Source organism: Amia ocellicauda, chromosome 17, assembly GCF_036373705.1.
Source record: "Amia ocellicauda isolate fAmiCal2 chromosome 17, fAmiCal2.hap1, whole genome shotgun sequence".
Taxonomy (NCBI): Eukaryota; Metazoa; Chordata; class Actinopteri; order Amiiformes; family Amiidae; genus Amia; species Amia ocellicauda.
Window position 1 is genome coordinate 11,990,358 of NC_089866.1, and position 17,905 is coordinate 12,008,262.

Below are 17,905 nucleotides of genomic sequence, written 5' to 3' on the forward strand. Positions count from 1 at the left end.
CAATATGCCTGTCAGAGGAGAGCGGCCGTATGGAGCCTGTTTGTGCCTCAGCCACAGGCAGGCAGAATGCTGATGTGAGATAAGGCAGAATGGTTGATTGAGACAATTAAAAAAACGTTAGTGGACGGTGGATGTGTGGACTACTAAGCTGAGGTGGAGGGTGGAGGAGGGATGCCAGAGAGGCTATTTTGAATAGGCCGAAGACACCCAAATGCAAAAGGGAGAATTTTGTGAACAACCTACAGTAAACATGGACTCCGTTTTACCTTTCAAGACCGATTTCATTTAAGAGTCATTTTTTTAATAGGATTTATGTTTAGATGGATATAAATAAATAAACAAATAATTAAAAGACCCGCTCGTGGTTTGAAGAGGAAATGGAGTTGAAGGAAATGGAGGTTTAATACCATGGTATGCCAGAGTCCTTAAAGAATCAATAATTTAGGGTCTTTTTGAATACAAATGAGCATTTTAATCAATAGTGGCACAGGGAGCCTAGGGGGAGTTGCAGAAAGACGAAAGCTGTTTTGTGGCACTTTGTGTTTGAACATTTTAATCTCAGCCGGAGTGCGGGGAAGGCTCAGGGGAGCTGCTGAAGCCAGGGCGGCCGTGGCATTATAGAGGAAGATTGTTACAATTTTCTCCAGATTGCTAGGTGCACCCAAACGTGCGATTACAAAGTGAGCCTTGAAATCACTTTCATGGCGGGAGGCAGGCTGTTAACTGCTGTGAGTGTCACTGTCTCGTGCTGAGCGGGGAGACACAAATTAAGGAATTAATACCAGTGTAACACAACAAACAACAACAAAGAAGAAGAAATAATAAATAGGTCACAATCAAGGAAAGGGGAGGCCGCCCCCCCACTTTGAAGCCTTGAAACCATTACAGTGTAGCTGCATTTTTTTACATTAAACACAATTCTCAATGAAAGCAATGATGTCTTGGGTGCATTCAAATAAACCAGAGCTTGTGGGTAGAGTGATTCCAGAGGTTTCATTGGCTCATAGCGCTGGCTTCCAGAGGGGGTTGTGCTTCGGAGGGTTGACTGGCTACAGGGGTGGAGAGAGAGAATGGGTCTGGAGCCAACTTTCATTCTAATCGCATCTGTGTCATCGGCAGTTCAAGTGGTTATTTTGTAATTGTGATATTTGTGCATCATCAATTTCTCTAATACACCTGCTCACATTCCTAGCTTCCAACACAAAAGCGTGATCTTATCACAGGTGACTGGCCTACCTAATCCACACTTTTGTCCTGGGTCTTTCAAAATTAAGGCCCAGGCTTCCCGGTAGAGGCAATGCCAGTTGTTGTGTCCTGCAGCCTGTGCCAGCTTTTATTTCCCTGTGCATGCATATCATCTGAGGCAACATATTGGGCCACTAAAGTGTGGTTACTTTGGAGTTCGCAGTTCTTAAGGCTTGTCACAGTTGGTCAGCGTCAGTGCAGAATCAATGACATTCTTTGGAAATGAGACGTTGACATGAAAGCTGGGTCAGATTTGCTTTGTTCCTCATTGTCCGCAGTCCAGACCACTCCTCCCTGCATCTCAAATTCACACACACACACCTAATCTTCATGACTAAAGAAAATTCAACCATATTTGAAATGAAAAGCTCATAGGCTTGTGACTAAAAGACCTACACTGCTCTACAGCTCTGCATGAAACCTGTTGTCATCTTTGCAGCTGATGACCAAACACCCTGGGAAACGTCTTGGTTGTGGGCCAGAGGGAGAGCGTGACATCAAGGAGCATGCCTTCTTCCGCTACATGGACTGGGAGAAGCTGGAGAACAAGGAGGTGCAGCCACCTTTCAAACCCAAAGCAGTAAGTACCCTGCTTCCAAGTCAGGCCCGCCGCTTGCCCCTCTCACCCTGCCCTTCACAGACGCTGCCCCGAGCCGCTGTGTGGGCAAGGGGAGCTCTCCTGCTAAGGATGAAGATCAACAGGGCTCATACGGGGGGTGGGGGAGGGACCTTCCCCTTTTTACTGTGTGTGATTTAGAGACCCAGGACCTTTCTCTGGGCTTATTCACCTCCTTGTCCTTCAGTGTTTAACTGGTGCTGATAAAGATCAATGAAGCAATTAAAGACTTGGGAGGAATGCGAATCTATCCGTCTCCCTGTTTGTTGCCTCTTCTTTCTCTCTGCACAATCACCACTGTGCAGTTAATGGGTAAACATGTTCATTTACTTAGTAATCTTTATGTGCTTGTTTGTCATTTTGTTTTGTTTTTCTGAAGTCTGAATTATGTTCCAGGGTCTCTAATAAGGAGTTGATGAAATATCAATAGATTTTTGTTTCTGCTGTTCAGTTTGTCTCAGGGAGTCTGCTACAGCATTAGGGCTCAGTATACTGATCCTGGCTGGGCTGTTTTTAGTAAAGGTATGACTTGGTGTGGTACAGTTGAGTGGTTAAATGACTCCTGTGAAATCCCACAGCAAACACTAGCCTGTATGGGTTGTTAAGGAGTGTGGCAGGGCTGACTGTCTTTTGCATGGCATGTCTTGACTCAGAAGCTTTATACACAGGGCACACAATCCTGTGACGAGGATATGAACTGGAAGTGAACAGGTGCATCATTTGCATTGTCATTCAAAATATCACAGTAGTTGTAATGGACCCCCGAAGAGGTGATGCACTCTCAATGTTATCTGCAAATTGCCTTTGGGAAGTGCACACACAGCCCTTTCCTCCCTGGCTGTTTTTATTGCACTATTAAACTGAACTAATGTCACTCCCAAATCTGGCCAGAGCTTCGGTATACCTGCTGGGACTTGGACAGAAGGAATACAGTCCCACCCAGCAAACCGAAGCCCATGAAACAGATCATGAAGGAATGACATGAAATAAAGTCCTGACTGTGAGGGAAAAAGAACGACAGGTGATCTTACCTGCAGTTAGAAGTCAAAATTGTGACCCACCCACTGCAAAGCCCAACCCCACTACTTTACAGTGGGTTCCCATTGGCAGAAGAGAGAAGCTGCCACTGAGGAGCAGGTTTGTAATGTGTGAGAACCAGGGAATTTAAGTTGGGGTTTAATTTAAATCAGCGTTTCAGTGGAGATGCTCAGTTAATAAGGATGCCAGCTCTGGATGTTGAACACTTGGTGAGTGAGAGGAGTCAGCGTGTCATGGGTCTGAAGTAACGCTCTAACCCTGTCACCTTTCATCATCTTTATCTTCCAACAGAGGCAGCTGCCTATTAATTTTCCCCCAGATTTAATAATAATCGGCCTAATTTGATTGCAGTGGCCTGCAGGCTACAAAAAAAAAAAAAGGAAATTACATACTGTCTTAATGACAGCGTGGTGTGGGAGTTTGCTGCTCCGTAGCTTTGATGACAGGGCTAAATAGAGTAAATATACTGTGCCTTTGCTGATGCGGGGTAACATAAAGTTGCCAAAAATAGGAGGGGTTCAGAGCGTTTGTGTTAATGCTTTATGAGTGCCTCTCGGTCCTTGGTGTCCTCCTGATCTCCAAGTAGGTTCGCTGTCAGTATGCGCATTCCGATGCTCCTGTGTTTTCTCGTGCATGTTCCCAGCGAGATTTGCTTAGTGCATCCGCATTATAAGTCTCTACGTAGTCCATGAACAAAGAAGAAAAAAAAGTGTTAAGCTGCAATTAAGCTTTAATACTAAACGCATCCTTGTTAAAATCAGAAATTCGCTCGCAGTTCATCGTTCACCCCTAGCCTTTCCTTATTAAGAAAATGCTTACACTGCTAGTTAAAAATAAGGTCTTTACTCGGCTCCTTAAGTTGCTTAACTGACAAAGCCCTCGATGTGTTGTTTGGACCCTGCGGTGCGAGGACTGGCTGGTTTGAATCTGGGCCGAGGTTCCTCAAGAAGGGCTGCATACAATTGGGTTGAAATGGGCCTGGGTTACATTGACTCATCAGATGGTCAGAACAGTTTATCAAATTGTTGTTTCGTGGATTTTCTTTTAGAAAACACTATTCACACATATGACAAATGTGTATTTTGCATAGAATTACAGATTAAATAATTCAATTTAACAAATCAGTCTCCTCAAATTAGCTATTCTCAAACAGAGGTTAAAGTTATAATACCACAGCCGCTGCTGAGGAGTGGCCCTGTGTTATTAATAAAAGCCGCGCTCGCTTCCTCCTGTTCTTAATTAGCGGTGTGGTATGTCAGAGGCGAGCGGGTAGCAGTGGGGGTGGCACCAGGGCAGGCTCCTGCTGTGACAGTAATGCCACTGCGCTGAACAACTGCCTCCCACTGCCCCTCTCCCAGGACCAGCGGGGGCAAGGCTTTCTCAGCATGCCACGCCACTCGTTTGTAAGCCATTAATACCTGCGGCGGTCTGTGGTTCACACCTCACGCCACGGAAATCACTCTTTTTATGTAATCCATGTTTCTCGCATTATAGGAGCTACATTTTCCATTTATTTCGTTTATGGACACATTTATCTCTGAGGTCCATTGATTGGCCGCAAAGAAGCACTGAGGTTTTGACTGAAGTCTTAATTGGCAATCCCAATTTCACTGTCAAAACCTCAATTTATTCACTTGTAATGGCGCAAAAGAAAGGAAATACTTTATAACAGCCTTGTGAAATGTATGTATGTATGTATTTATTTATATATATAGATTTGTAACCGCCGAGATGGAAAATCCCAGAAACGTAAACAGGTGGCCTGCGCGGATTTGTTTTCCCAGCCCCCAAAAAAATCCTTGAAGGTTTGTCTGGGTGGGGGGTGCTTTAAAGCCAGGCTATTAAACAATACCGGATGACTGTTGCCGATAACCTAGGGCAGAGCAGATAAAGTGGATTATGCCATTATATAGGAGAGATGGAGGGCCTATCTGGGAAGCCATCGAGAGTCAAGCGCCAAGATTAGCGGAGCCACTTTCAAATAATGAAAGACGCAATTTTCTCTGTGGTCTTTATTTTTTATTCCCTGCGACTCCAAGATAAGGAGCCGCAGTGGAAGATCAGCCTTGATTAAGTCCCCTAAGGTACGCCGGGGATAAAGGCAGCCAGAGGTTACAGCTGTTAGCTGTCAGTGCTACAAAATGTGAGGGCTGCTCCTTTTACCTTTCGTGGCCTCACGCAGGCAGCTCCCAGAACCCTTTGTGGTGCATTAAAGGAGCAGCACGGACTGCAGCCCTCTCTCCTAATGGCTATATTAGAAGTAGAGAAAAGGGAGCTCTCAGTGTCATTGTGGCGTAAGTTAAGTATTCCCTCTTATATTTGTTTGTATTGTGACCACGTGTCAATTGCGCACATTTATACAGTGGTTAAGAACCCTCAAACCAATACCAAGAATCTATTCTAGTTTTGGGTGTAGTGCAGAGGCAGCTAGTGACACTCCCACAGAAAGCAGTGTGAAAACAGGATGATGTTTTTGTGTTTGAGGGTTTTAAGTTTTACTACAGCAAGGGCTCTGTGTTTCTCAATGTGCCTTTATATTTATTAATGCTGGCTGGAAAGTAAGAGAGCCCCATTCACCAGGGCCTCCTGTCTTGTATACAAGGCAGCTAGAGAGAGTCCAGAGGACAGAGAGAGCGATCAGAGCAAGGGAGACAGGAGGGGAGGAGAGAGTAAATAACAGCTACGAGAGGCAGACAGCTCCCAGCTTTTTAGCATATAAAACTGCTCATTATATTCTTGCCTGAGGTGTGAACCTGCAGAGCTGTAAGTTCTCAGTTGTTACCTGACAACAAAGTGAGCGTTGCACTCCCGTAAGACTTGGGTCTGAAAAAGCTTTTGAGGGAGGTACCCCCTCTTCTTAAAAGACACAACTCTGATCTGTTAAATACATCATCAAAGAAAGGCTTGCAGGGGGGGCAGGAAGGGAATTAAAGTGTGCCGTTAGAAAGTGAATGGACGATACTTAGCATATTTGGCTGTCTCCTGTATGACTCTAATAGCCTGCTGCCCAGCACCGTAGCAGCCCCCAGTGAGGCTAATCGGACCTGACAGCTATATCTGGGAGGACCCTGCAAAGCCTCAATTTCAGGCTTTGATGGAATGCAAGGCACGCTGCTTATGGCTTCCCAGCCCCCTCTACCCCACAGATCCCCCCGCTAATGCAGGGCGTCTTTCACACCATTACTGCCGCGCCGCAGCGACCAGCACGACGAAAAGCCTGATCCGCCGAGTTCAGTAATCTCTCTTCAGCCCACTGCAAGAGGCAGGGAACCACTGCTGAAAAGAAAACTGTTGCTTAACAACATGATATTAGCTGGACGAAGGGCTGCCCTGACAAACAAGAATCAATCCGTTTCAAAAGGCTTTTTTACAAGGTGTGAATTTAATTGAAATGACCGGGTCCAAACTCCCATCTGTAATTTTAATGCATTGTCTTTTGTGTGCTTCATTCCACTCCCTGCCATCTGCCGACAGAGAGAAATTATTTTGTAACTAAAATATTAAACACTAAGACAATGCGATGATGTATTTAGAAATGACAACATCATCAGGATTATGACATATTTACAAAGGTTCCTGTTTCCATCCTGATGTTTTCTGTGTGATTTCTGACATCACACAAAAGCGCTGCACATAGCCGCCCCCCCCCCCCCCCCCACTCATTAGTGCCTCCAGGAAAAATCATGACAAAATATGACATATGATCGTGCAACATGCCGACTCTTGTTAGAGAATCCCTCGTTTTACTTATTTCCTGCCTGTACGGAAAACCTAATCAAACAGCGCCATATTTGAGCACAACCGCAGACAAATACGAGATTTTGCATTTCAAAAACACGCCAAATAGGAAGAGACAGGCAACATGGCATGGCAGCGCTAGATAAACACGCAGAGCCTTGGGGTGCACTGCCGTGACAGTCTTTTTTTTGGGGGTGGGGGGTTGGGGGTGACTTAAGCCTGTATTGGTTGACAAGAAGCCAAGTGATGAAGGTTTGTTGTTTTTTTTGTTGGAAATTCCAGCCATTGATTAGAGTGAAAATTTGAAGTCGAACTGAAGGGAAAATATATATTTTTTAAATAGCTGGTGATCCACAGAGGAATTTGTTTTTAATTTATGGTTGTTTGAATGGGAAGGAGGTGAAGGTGTTTATGGGTGTTGATGGTGCAGGGTGCTGAGGTTGTTTGTATCCGTGTCGATGCAGCTGACGAGCTGAGCCCTCTGTCTGTCACACTGGAGCGCTTGGTAGCAGCCGCCTCTCCCATCACTCACCTCCCAGCCTCCCAGCTCCATAAGGCAGAGAGACAAAAGGACAGGTTTAATAAGATATCTTATCTGCCTGTGGTGTCGAAGGATGCCTGGTATTCTGTTTCCACAATGTAAAAGCTCTTTTGGCCACTTTAACAAGAAATATTAAGTATCATTTGTAACATATCTCTGTGCTAGAAGACCATGACTCACTGAATTTAAATGTGCAGGCTTTTTCTTTATTGATCATCCAGATTTGCCTGCATTTAACCCTGTAGTCTGTCTCTTTCTTTATTTGTCTTTTATTCTTATTGTTAATATTATTTGGCTTGTTTGGGAATCTCCGTTCATGCTTAGGCCTTTGCATATTCATAAATCATGCATAACTGGATTGCAGCATATACATCTTAAATATTAGACAGCACAGAAATCAATGATCTTAGTTAATGTTTTTTGGCAGAATGTCCCATAAGACCTTAGAGTAGGTAAAGTTCTGTTTAGAGAGGGCAGTGATAGCTTTATACACCCTGTACTGCAGTTAAATAGGGAACGTTTCTCAGTAAAGGTTTATTTAAGCACATCGTCTTTTGACATTCAAAGGGATGGGGGACAAGTGTCACCCCTCCACCCCACCACAAAAAAAGAATTACGTTTTTGGAGATATTGTCCTGAAAGGTGGCGTTGAGGAGTTTCAGATAGAATATAACCCCCTTGGCATTAGCAGTGCGTATTTTTCAGCATGTCTTTTAAAGGTGAAATTTGATGTCAGTTGTGGGCTTGAATGGCTGTCTACCCTGTTGGGTAGAGAAAGCACAGTCTGATCGCATACATTTCATGTGCGAAACACGATGCCGAATCCTTGTTTGCCATTGTGACATCAGACGAAATGTCAGGGCTTTGTATGAATACAGATTCTGTGTATCACCTCATGTCTTTGTTTCCCCTCTCTCTCTCTCCCAGTTCTTTTGTAATGCGTTTGATATTGGAGGTCTTTTCAAAAGACAGAGAAGAAACCTATTTAAAAAAGTAATTAGGCTCTGAATATGGAACAGCTTTTGGCAATAAATAGAATAATTTCTAGAGATGCATCTTTACATACGAAGACAAAACACTGCTAAGATCCCTCCAGTTTTTGCCCAGATCATCACAGGAGGGGTAAGTCTGAAAGGTGGATTCATGCTCCCCAAGCCATTCTTCAGCAAGCCATCTTCCCTGGACCTTCCTGCAATCACTTCTCCAACACAGTAGCCCAGGTCTCCTTGGTCCAGAAGGGGCTGAGGTGTTTTGTGTAAGCATATAGGGGACATAAAAGCCAAATAATATGCAAGAGCAAGAACATTTTGTTTGTTTTAATCTTTGCCACAGCCTTTTTTTTTAATTATTATTCAACATACAGACTGTACCTCCTGCTTGAAATGATGTATTTAGTGGCTGCTTCTCTGCTCCATCACTACAATTAGACAACAGCACATAGCTCCTTAAACCTTAAAGGGTTACAACTGCAATGCAATGGGACTATTTAAAAAAAATATTATTATGATTATATATTTTTTCCTAGTTCTGTTACAGAGTAAATGAATCACATTAAACACAATAATTATATAGAGAGCTGTTTTTTAAATGCTATCCTTTCACAACACCGAATACAAAGTACCTGGCATACACCTCTCCCCAGCGCCCAGAGCGCTTGATCATCGGGACGGGACAGGTCTCTATGGGAAGATGCTTGCAAACTGGCCAACGCAGGGCAGTCGCAAACTCCCCCAAGGTCATCGCCGTAGCGCCCCCCAGGCCAGGGGTATATCTGGCCTGCACACTCGGCCATCCCCGGCCCTTCACTCTTTTGGTTCCTGTTGTCTGCCTGGCTTCGGACACTCCAAGCATCAAAGATCAGTGTTTTTCCAACAGTCATACTGAATAACAGGTCTCTATAGTCCTGGTCCTGGAGAGCTTTCAGGGCTTCTGGCTTATATTACAAAACAGCTCTCAGCGGTTATCAGCCTCAGTTTACAATGAGCTTTGGTTGCTGGTTGCTGAAAAGGCCTGACAATTCTCCAACAATCCAGAATGCTCCTGACTAGAGCCCCAATCCAGTAGATTATGAAATCCAGTAAAAAGATATTAAATAACCAAATACCTGGGAGAGTGATTTTGACAATTAAGTCCAGTAATGTAAGCAATGAATTAAAAGCATGGATCAATAAAAAACAAATAACTGCTAAAACCAAAAACCTCTTTTGATCTCCAGGAACAGGGCTCGACTAATGGGTGCTAACTGACTGATATTGACTGAGCTTTAAAGCACAGACACAAGATCACTATAATGTCCTGTTAAATGTCCCTTATTGGGATTTCCCATCCGAATGCACTCTTTACTGAATCAATGTGGTGAGGCTCGGAGTGTGGAGGCCCAGCAATACCAGAGTGAAAGAGTTAACGGCTGAGGATGTTATGATATGATTTTGAATTTATGCTTTGGTTTTATGGTTTCACATCTCATGACGTTGTGCAGAAGCAACAAAATAAAATGCCATACATCTTCTCTCTGCATACCGAGCTATCTGCAATGGTCAATTGTGGATACAGTTGTCATTATGTAGAATGGGGGTGCAGCACTTCCATACTGAGGATGGGAGATCTGGGGCACCCCCAAGGGTTCCATTGAATTTGATTGATTTTTTTTATTTTCCTGATTTTTCATTCTTGCTTTGGTTACCTGTTTATTCTCAATTGTGTTTCCAGTTTGTTTTTGGTTTCTTTTATTTTCCGTTACCACCTCCACCCACCACATGCTTTTTTTCTTGTTCTTTCTTCCCCTCCTGCAGTGTGGCCGGGACGCCGAAAACTTTGACCGCTTTTTCACGCGCCATCCTCCAGTGTTAACCCCACCCGACCAGGAGGTCATCATGAACCTCGACCAAACCGAGTTCGAGGGCTTTTCCTATGTTAACTCTGCTTATGATAATGTGGAGGAGAAGAGTTAAGGATGTACAGAACATAATAAGCTTGGGCTCCTAGAATGGCATATATCTATATCTGTCTGTCTGTTTATATACATATATATACATATATATACACATACACACACACATACATATACATATACATACATACAGGGCCTTCCCTATTCAAATGAGCAGCCTTGACAAGAAGATAATACTTCTGAGATAAATAACCCAGCATAAAACGGAGGATGACCTAACATGCCCAACATCTCCAACTTGGCGATGGCAGGGCCTGCTATAGAAAATCAATGTTTCTAAAATGTTTGAGGATGTTCATTTGAATATGGCAGGGCTATGTGTTTGTGTGAATATACATACATACATACATACATGTGACAACTACTGGAATTTGAATTTAATTATGAATATACCTTTGTATTTTATATTTTATGGGGGGTGAGGTTGGGATCATTTTCCCATGGAGTTTGGGACCAATATTCAATTTCTGATTGACATTCCATGGCATAGCGGATGTTCTTCTGAAATGTCGGCTCGCCGATTCCCGAGTGATGTCTTCTACACTGATCAGAACAATCTGGGATATCCTTTTTATTTAATTTAATTTTTTCTTATTTTTTTTTGTCCTTTTTAATCATCATTTCATCAACGCACCCCACGCAACCCTCATGCTGCAATCTCTCCATGCTTCCATATGAAATGCATACTGAATAGACTCATATTTCTCTGGTTTTCCCATCCCTCCAACTAGGCTTCCAATACTGCAATTATTGGCCTAAATCCCATGATACAGCCATTGATTTCTGTGGCTGACTGAATGACTCAGCGATTTCCTCCTCCATAGATTCTCTGACCTTGACCCAGATCTGAGATGAAGCCAATTATTTATGTTTTATTTTTTGTGATTTGTTTATTTCTTTAATTTGTCCCTCTGATCGAAGAGCTTGTTCCAGGGAACGACGCATCAAACCTGAAAGGGAAAAAAAATAACAAAAACACACACAAAAAAATCCCCTAATTTATTCTGCATGAGCTTCTGTTTTTCCTCTGCAAGTTTAAACAATATAGTTAGTAGGATAGCTAGGATAAAATACAATATATTACTACTGATCATTTATAAAAAATATAAGAATATATATAAATATATATATATATAATAATGATAGTGATGACAATAATCAACTGTTTGCTATTTTCAAGCATGGAAAAGAAAAAAAGAAAAAAAAGTTGTTTACAGGATTATTTAATCCCGCATTTTCTGTTTTGTCTACATTAGTGCAATCGGCGTGTTTCTCTGTGAGAGTGCTCCAGTTCTTTTGCCTGTAAATAGTATCTCTGTAGACCATGTCCCCTCTGTAGTCCAATAATCACTAACACGGGCTCTGGGATTCTCTTCTCAAACATCAATCACACAACTGACAGGTATATTTTGCAACGTGCATTGTCCCGTTCCAATTTTACCTTGCCATTCATTTATCAAAAAAGTATTGTGTTAAAGTCCAGCTGTACAGCCGCTGATGAGAGATGGAGTCCCAGAGCTGGGGGGTTAGTGGTATATACTGACCCCACTCGGGGCAGCTCTTTCTCCATTAATCTCAGACACGAATGGGCGGGCAGACAGAAACGTACTTGGGGAGTGTCAGCCCCAACATCCCTGGATTGACATATCATTGTAAACTCTATGAAAACGGAAAACTAAAACAAGCAAACACAAGCCATTGTGCATATTCACCTACACGCACCCCCACACAAACGGCAAAATGGCATTCTCTTTGTGACATGAGACAGACTACACCCTCCGACAATCAAAGCCCTTTCAGATTCCCCCTCTTGTCCAGATAAGCATAAGCGATCGGTGACCGGGGGCTCCCAGCTGGCTGCAGACTGGAAAGAAAACAGACAAGTGATCGGAGACTCGTCTGCGCTGTTACACTGCCAATATTGAACAGCAGCAGAGTCTGTGGTAGGTCAAAAAAAGATCCCAGGGCATTATATGATGTAGGTTCTCACCTGCAACTGTTGGGCCAACAGCGATCGGACAGTAATCTGCCTACTGAGGTCTGCTTGCAAGTGCATTCTCAGGACCCTGTACTTTTCCGCACTTGCAAAATCCAGTGAGATGTTCTGCTCAGTAAACTCATTGTCTGCCTCCCCCCTACAGATCGCCACCCAGCCTCCAACCGGCACACACCAGCCCTTTCGCAGGATCATTAAACAGTGCAATACCTATTTAAACCAATTTATATTTAATTTGGTTGCCTTTCACTGTGTCTTGAATACAATCTGCTGGTTTGAAGGGGTGAAGCAACAGATCACTGCAAAATGGGTTACATGTGTACGGTTTGAAATGCTGGCCTTGTAGGATTAAAGGAAAGAGACATGGGTGGGGGGGAGGTGCTTGACTACTGGTGTAATGCAGGGAGCGTGTAAGTGCTGTCTCCTTCCCCGAAATACCATTTTGTTTGTGTGTAATGGAAGCTAATCTGAGGCTGACGGGGCAGACCGCTTGGGTGCTGTGGCCCTGTAGGTTTCATTGAACACACGGAATTCCTTTCAGTTGGAATTTGAAGCCATGCAAGAAAGAAACAAGGAAAATAAAAATTGGTAATTATAACTGAAATGAACTACTCGGTGCAAATAGTTTGCAATTGCATTTACTTACATCTCTAAAGTCCAAGTTAGGTGCTAATCTTGTTCAAAGGCGGTCTGATACAACTGCAACTTTTACTCACTAAAACCACTTATGTCTCTTATCTGTACTCTTGACATTCCAGGGGAAGTGGTAACCCTTATTAAGAGAGATTTAAAAAAAAAGGCCTGTTATTTTTAAATATTAAGTTTTTTTTTTTTTTTGCTAGACTAATATTATGAATATGATTTATCCATATGATTCCAATTAATATGATTGTTTCTGATTTCTGCCAAAACTGGTGAGTAGTTTATTACAGGGCTTTCATATTTTTGTATGCATCTCAGATTTAAATAATTTTATATATATAATTATAATTATATATAATTATAATTATACATATATTTGCAGTAAAAAAAAAAAAAATATATATATATATATATATAAAATAAAAAGTGTCAAATTATGTTCAGTGAATTTCTTGCATACAAAGTGGTCAGATTTTATGTGAACCTTACAGTATTGTAAAAAAAAAAAAAAAAAAATTAAACATGTTTATATATTATTTTGTGTCTTTTCTAAACTGATGATGCAATCTGGGTTTTTGCATGAACTAACGACTGTGATTGAAATATTTGGCCTTTTCGTGCTTTAATGATTCCCTGCTGTTGTGTGTGCTTTGTACACTTTTCACTCCAATGCTGTTTCTGTGCCAAAGTATTTTCCAGAAAAAAATAAAAAAGGAAAACAAAATTCAATAAACTTTAAGATGAAGAGGTATGTCGACATTTCCTTCTGAAGCGGTTTTCTCCCAGTGCAGACCTTACCGATCCCCTCCTGTAAGGAAGTGAATACATTGATAGTGGTTGTTGAATTGTCTGTGTTACTCACTACTCACTAAAGCCACAGAGTTTGTTCAGACAGGGAGAGAGAGTGTGATCAGGGGCCATATTGAAAAATGCACAGAGAGAAAGAGAGAGAGATCTGCAGGTGCAGAGACGTCAGAAAACGGTCTTGTTTCAGTCTAATAGAATATTTAAATGACATGTTCAGTTGTGTATTGCAGGGGTTGGAAAACAAGCCACCCCAAATATTCACAACAGGCCTACATCAAGCCAAGACTGGATATGTGTTGTCTGTTGACCATAGTTTATTTTAAGCCCATACTTGTGCCTAGTGCATATCTGTACTAGAGTCTGCAACTAGGGAAGCTGGCAATGAATCGAGCAGCTCTGCAACAGGAGCCCCAATGCCAGTGTGGCAATGCCAGTGTTTATATGCATAATTGTGGTTATTAATATGAACGTGCCTGTGGTTATTACGCATGCGGCCCCTTTTCCCTTCTAAATGATCTTTATAAAACTTTGCTGTTCCTCCTTATCTCTGGGGCCTCGCTCTGTGCTGAGGTGCCGTCTCCCCTCCTCCGCTCCCGCACATGAATGTTAATTAATTCTGAATGTCACAGCCTCAAATTAAAATCAGCCGGTTAGCATGAGTGTCTGCGGCTTATCTTCTGAAAACAGGTCACTGTTTGACACTGCCATCCCGCGCTCCCTCCCCGTGCGCCGGCGCTGACATTCGGCTGAGCTCTAATCCCCACTTTTCCTGAAAAGCCGGAGCCTTAACAGAGAGAAGAAATTAAAGAATCAGGGTTATAATTAAACTGCGGTTAGATTAGCGTCGATTCAGCAGAACGCGCTTGTCTTTGACTGTCTCCCACCCCCTTCCCAAAATACTGCTTCCAGTAATATCACTGCCTGGCATCTAATAAGCATCGATGGCCAAGGATCCAAATAATTTCCCAGTAATGACTGGTTGTGTGTGGATGTATGTGTATCTGTGCGTATAATAGGATATGTAAGTGTGTGTGCATTTGCCCCCTCATTCCTAAAACTTAAGGTAGAGACGCCATTTTCTTTTTTGTTTGTTTGCTCATTTCCTAACTAGGATCGTTATTAGGACTAAAACACAATTGTGCATTTCTCTTGTCCGTTATGTTGCAATGCTAAAACAACATGGCTGGTACTGCACTTTTTCAGTGCAGAAGTATTTCTTGGACAGTGTAGAACTGCCAGCAGGTAACTGCATGCAGTGCAACCTCAGCATCACAGTTAGGTTTAAAAAGTAAGTTGTTCTCTCCATCTGCATCTATATCTTCTCCTCTTTTCATTTTCTTCCTCTGTTTTCCCCCTCTCACACACAAGCTAAATCCTTTTCCTTAAAATGTCTAGTTTGTTTGCTGGATACATTGGAAACCCATTTGTCTCTTCTTTCATCTTTCACACCTGTCAGAACCCATCCATCAAGGAGCCACCATCACCTCTCTAGTCCGTTAGCGTGATTTAGAAAGGATGTAAACAACAAGAGTTAATAATATGCACTAAATAAAAATAGAAAGAATACAGTATAGCTGAATTTTTTTTTTTTTTTACAGAGAATTTAAAATTATAATTATGATCAGTTTCTTTCTGATCATGAAAACCTGGAATTAGGTATCCAGATGATATGATGCCACATTCACTATGATATATATATATACATACACACACACATACATAGATACATGCTATGTATATAATCTGTGCTCAACTGATGAGTAATCCTCACCATTTTCGCTCCAGAAAATCCGCCATTTTCATTAAGTGTACAGAATCAGACCCTGCTTTTGTCATTCCGGTTTATCTATCGCTCTCTGTTAATCTGCGATTTCCAAATTCCCGTGTCGGCAATTCACACAGTCATTACAATAGGGCTGGGAGCTTATTTCAGGGCCACTAACTCAGCAGTAAAATAAAGAAATCGCTGTCAGTTGAAAATAGCTCGGGCCCATCATTGTCCAGGGGATTTTAATCGTGCAGTCGAAGAAGGGATCGCAGAGGGCACACTAACCTCTCCACTCCTCTATTGTCACCTATCCCAAAGGCAATTATTCGGTCCTTAATAATGAATCAAGCCCTTAGCCAGTCGTGAAGGTTACTTGACTTTACTGCTGTACAGATTCATCCGACCGCAAGTGGCAACAGGCTTGAGAACGGGCCCTGGGGAGATATGAATAAAGACCACTGGCAAAGCGTGACATGGAGCTGTATAGATGGACAGCATGTCCAAATCCTGTCTACTGCTTATGAACGCTGCTTTACTGAAACTGAACAGTGGATTTGATTGATCAGTTTATCTAAACAGATTTCATAAACCTAGCCTACTCTGCCTTCCACAGTGTGAGTAATAAAATAATAATAGAAATCTATAAAATAAAAACATACCGATTTCATTTAAAAAAAAATGGACGATGACGGCGTTTTCAGTGATGACAGTTCTGCATTCCTGTTTACATGAGAGGTTTACCACCACATTCATCATAATATATGTGAGAGCATAGTTTCCCACAACTATGTGTCCCAGTCAGTGAATGGATATAGCAAAAAATACAAAAACACGACGGTCTCTATTCCCAAAGGATTCAATATTATTCTTATACTCCTTATACTTAAGGAAGTGCTCAAATTTGCTGAAAAAAGTTTCAATAAAGAACCTGGTAGCGTTTCACACTCGCACACATGCTGAGAGCGAGTCTTCACCTAATCATTATATGGAGGAAGTAGCCTTTCATCTCACTTAAATCTTGACTGGTTTTGCTACAGGTGTTGAAAGTTATCTGGTCCTTATCTGGCACCCATGTTTATTTTTCTTGCCCAAAGTGTAATGATTTTTCAGATATTTGTTTCCTTCACAAAATCTGAATTACAGTGAGGGAAAAAAGTATTTGATCCCCTGCTGATGTTGTACGTTTGCCCACTGACAAAGACATGATCAGTCTATAATTTTAATGGTAGGTGTATTTTAACAGTGAGAGACAGAATAACAACAAACAAATCCAGAAAAACGCATTTCAAAAAAGTTATACATTGATTTGCATATTAATGAGGGAAATAAGTATTTGACCCCTTCGACTTAGTACTTGGTGGCAAAACCCGTGTTGCCGATCACAGAGGTCAGACGTTTCTTGTAGTTGGCCACAAGGTTTGCACACATCTCAGGAGGGATTTTGTCCCACTCCTCTTTGCAGATCCTCTCCAAGTCATTAATGTTTCGAGGCTGACGTTTGGCAACTCGAACCTTCAGCTCCCTCCACAGATTTTCTATGGGATTAAGGTCTGGAGACTGGCTAGGCCACTCCAGGACCTTAATGTGCTTCTTCTTGAGCCACTCCTTTGTTGCCTTGGCTGTGTGTTTTGGGTCATTGTCATGCTGGAATACCCATCCACGACCCATTTTCAATGCCCTGGCTGAGGGAAGGAGGTTCTCACCCAAGATTTGACGGTACATGGTCCCGTCCATCGTCCCTTTGATGCGGTGCAGTTGTCCTGTCCCCTTAGCAGAAAAACACCCCCAAAGCATAATGTTTCCACCTCCATGTTTGACGGTGGGGATGGTGTTCTTGGGGTCATTCCTCCTCCTCCAAACACGGCGAGTTGAGTTGATGCCAAAGAGCTCGATTTTGGTCTCATCTGACCACAACACTTTCACCCAGTTCTCCTCTGAATCATTCAGATGTTCACTGGCAAACTTCAGACGGGCCTGTACATGTGCTTTCTTGAGCAGGGGGGACCTTGTGGGCGCTGCAGGATTTCAGTCCTTCACGGCGTAGTGTGTTACCAATTGTTTTCTTGGTGACTATGGTCCCAGCTGCCTTGAGATCATTAACAAGATCCTCCCATGTAGTTCTGGGCTGATTCCTCACCGTTCTCATGATCATTGAAACTCCACGAGGTGAGATCTTGCATGGAGCCCCAGACCGAGGGAGACTGACAGTTATTTTGTGTTTCTTCCATTTGTGAATAATCGCACCAACTGTTGTCACCTTCTCACCAAGCTGCTTGGCGATGGTCTTGTAGCCCATTCCAGCCTTGTGTAGGTCTACAATCTTGTCCCTGACATCCTTGGACAGCTCTTTGGTCTTGGCCATGGTGGAGAGTTTGGAATCTGATTGATTGATTGCTTCTGTGGACAGGTGTCTTTTATACAGGTAACGAGCTGAGATGAGGAGCACTCCCTTTAAGAGACTGCTCCTAATCTCAGCTCGTTACCTGTATAAAAGACACCTGGGAGCCAGAAATCTTGCTGATTGATAGGGGATCAAATACTTATTTCCCTCATTAACAAGCAAA

At 42.5% G+C, this 17,905-nt stretch overlaps 1 protein-coding gene across 1 annotated transcript in view; it reads left to right on the forward strand.

Moving 5' to 3' along the window:
* LOC136713189 (protein kinase C beta type) overlaps positions 1-13,511 on the forward strand; it is a 139,953-nt gene extending 126,442 nt beyond the window's left edge. Inside the window, exons 16-17 of the mRNA XM_066690223.1 lie at positions 1,685-1,825; positions 9,971-13,511. Of these exons, the coding sequence (XP_066546320.1) occupies positions 1,685-1,825; positions 9,971-10,129 (300 nt within the window). The 3' untranslated portion in view covers positions 10,130-13,511. The remainder of the gene's footprint in view (positions 1-1,684; positions 1,826-9,970) is intronic.
* Positions 13,512-17,905: the final 4,394 nt, after the last annotated feature.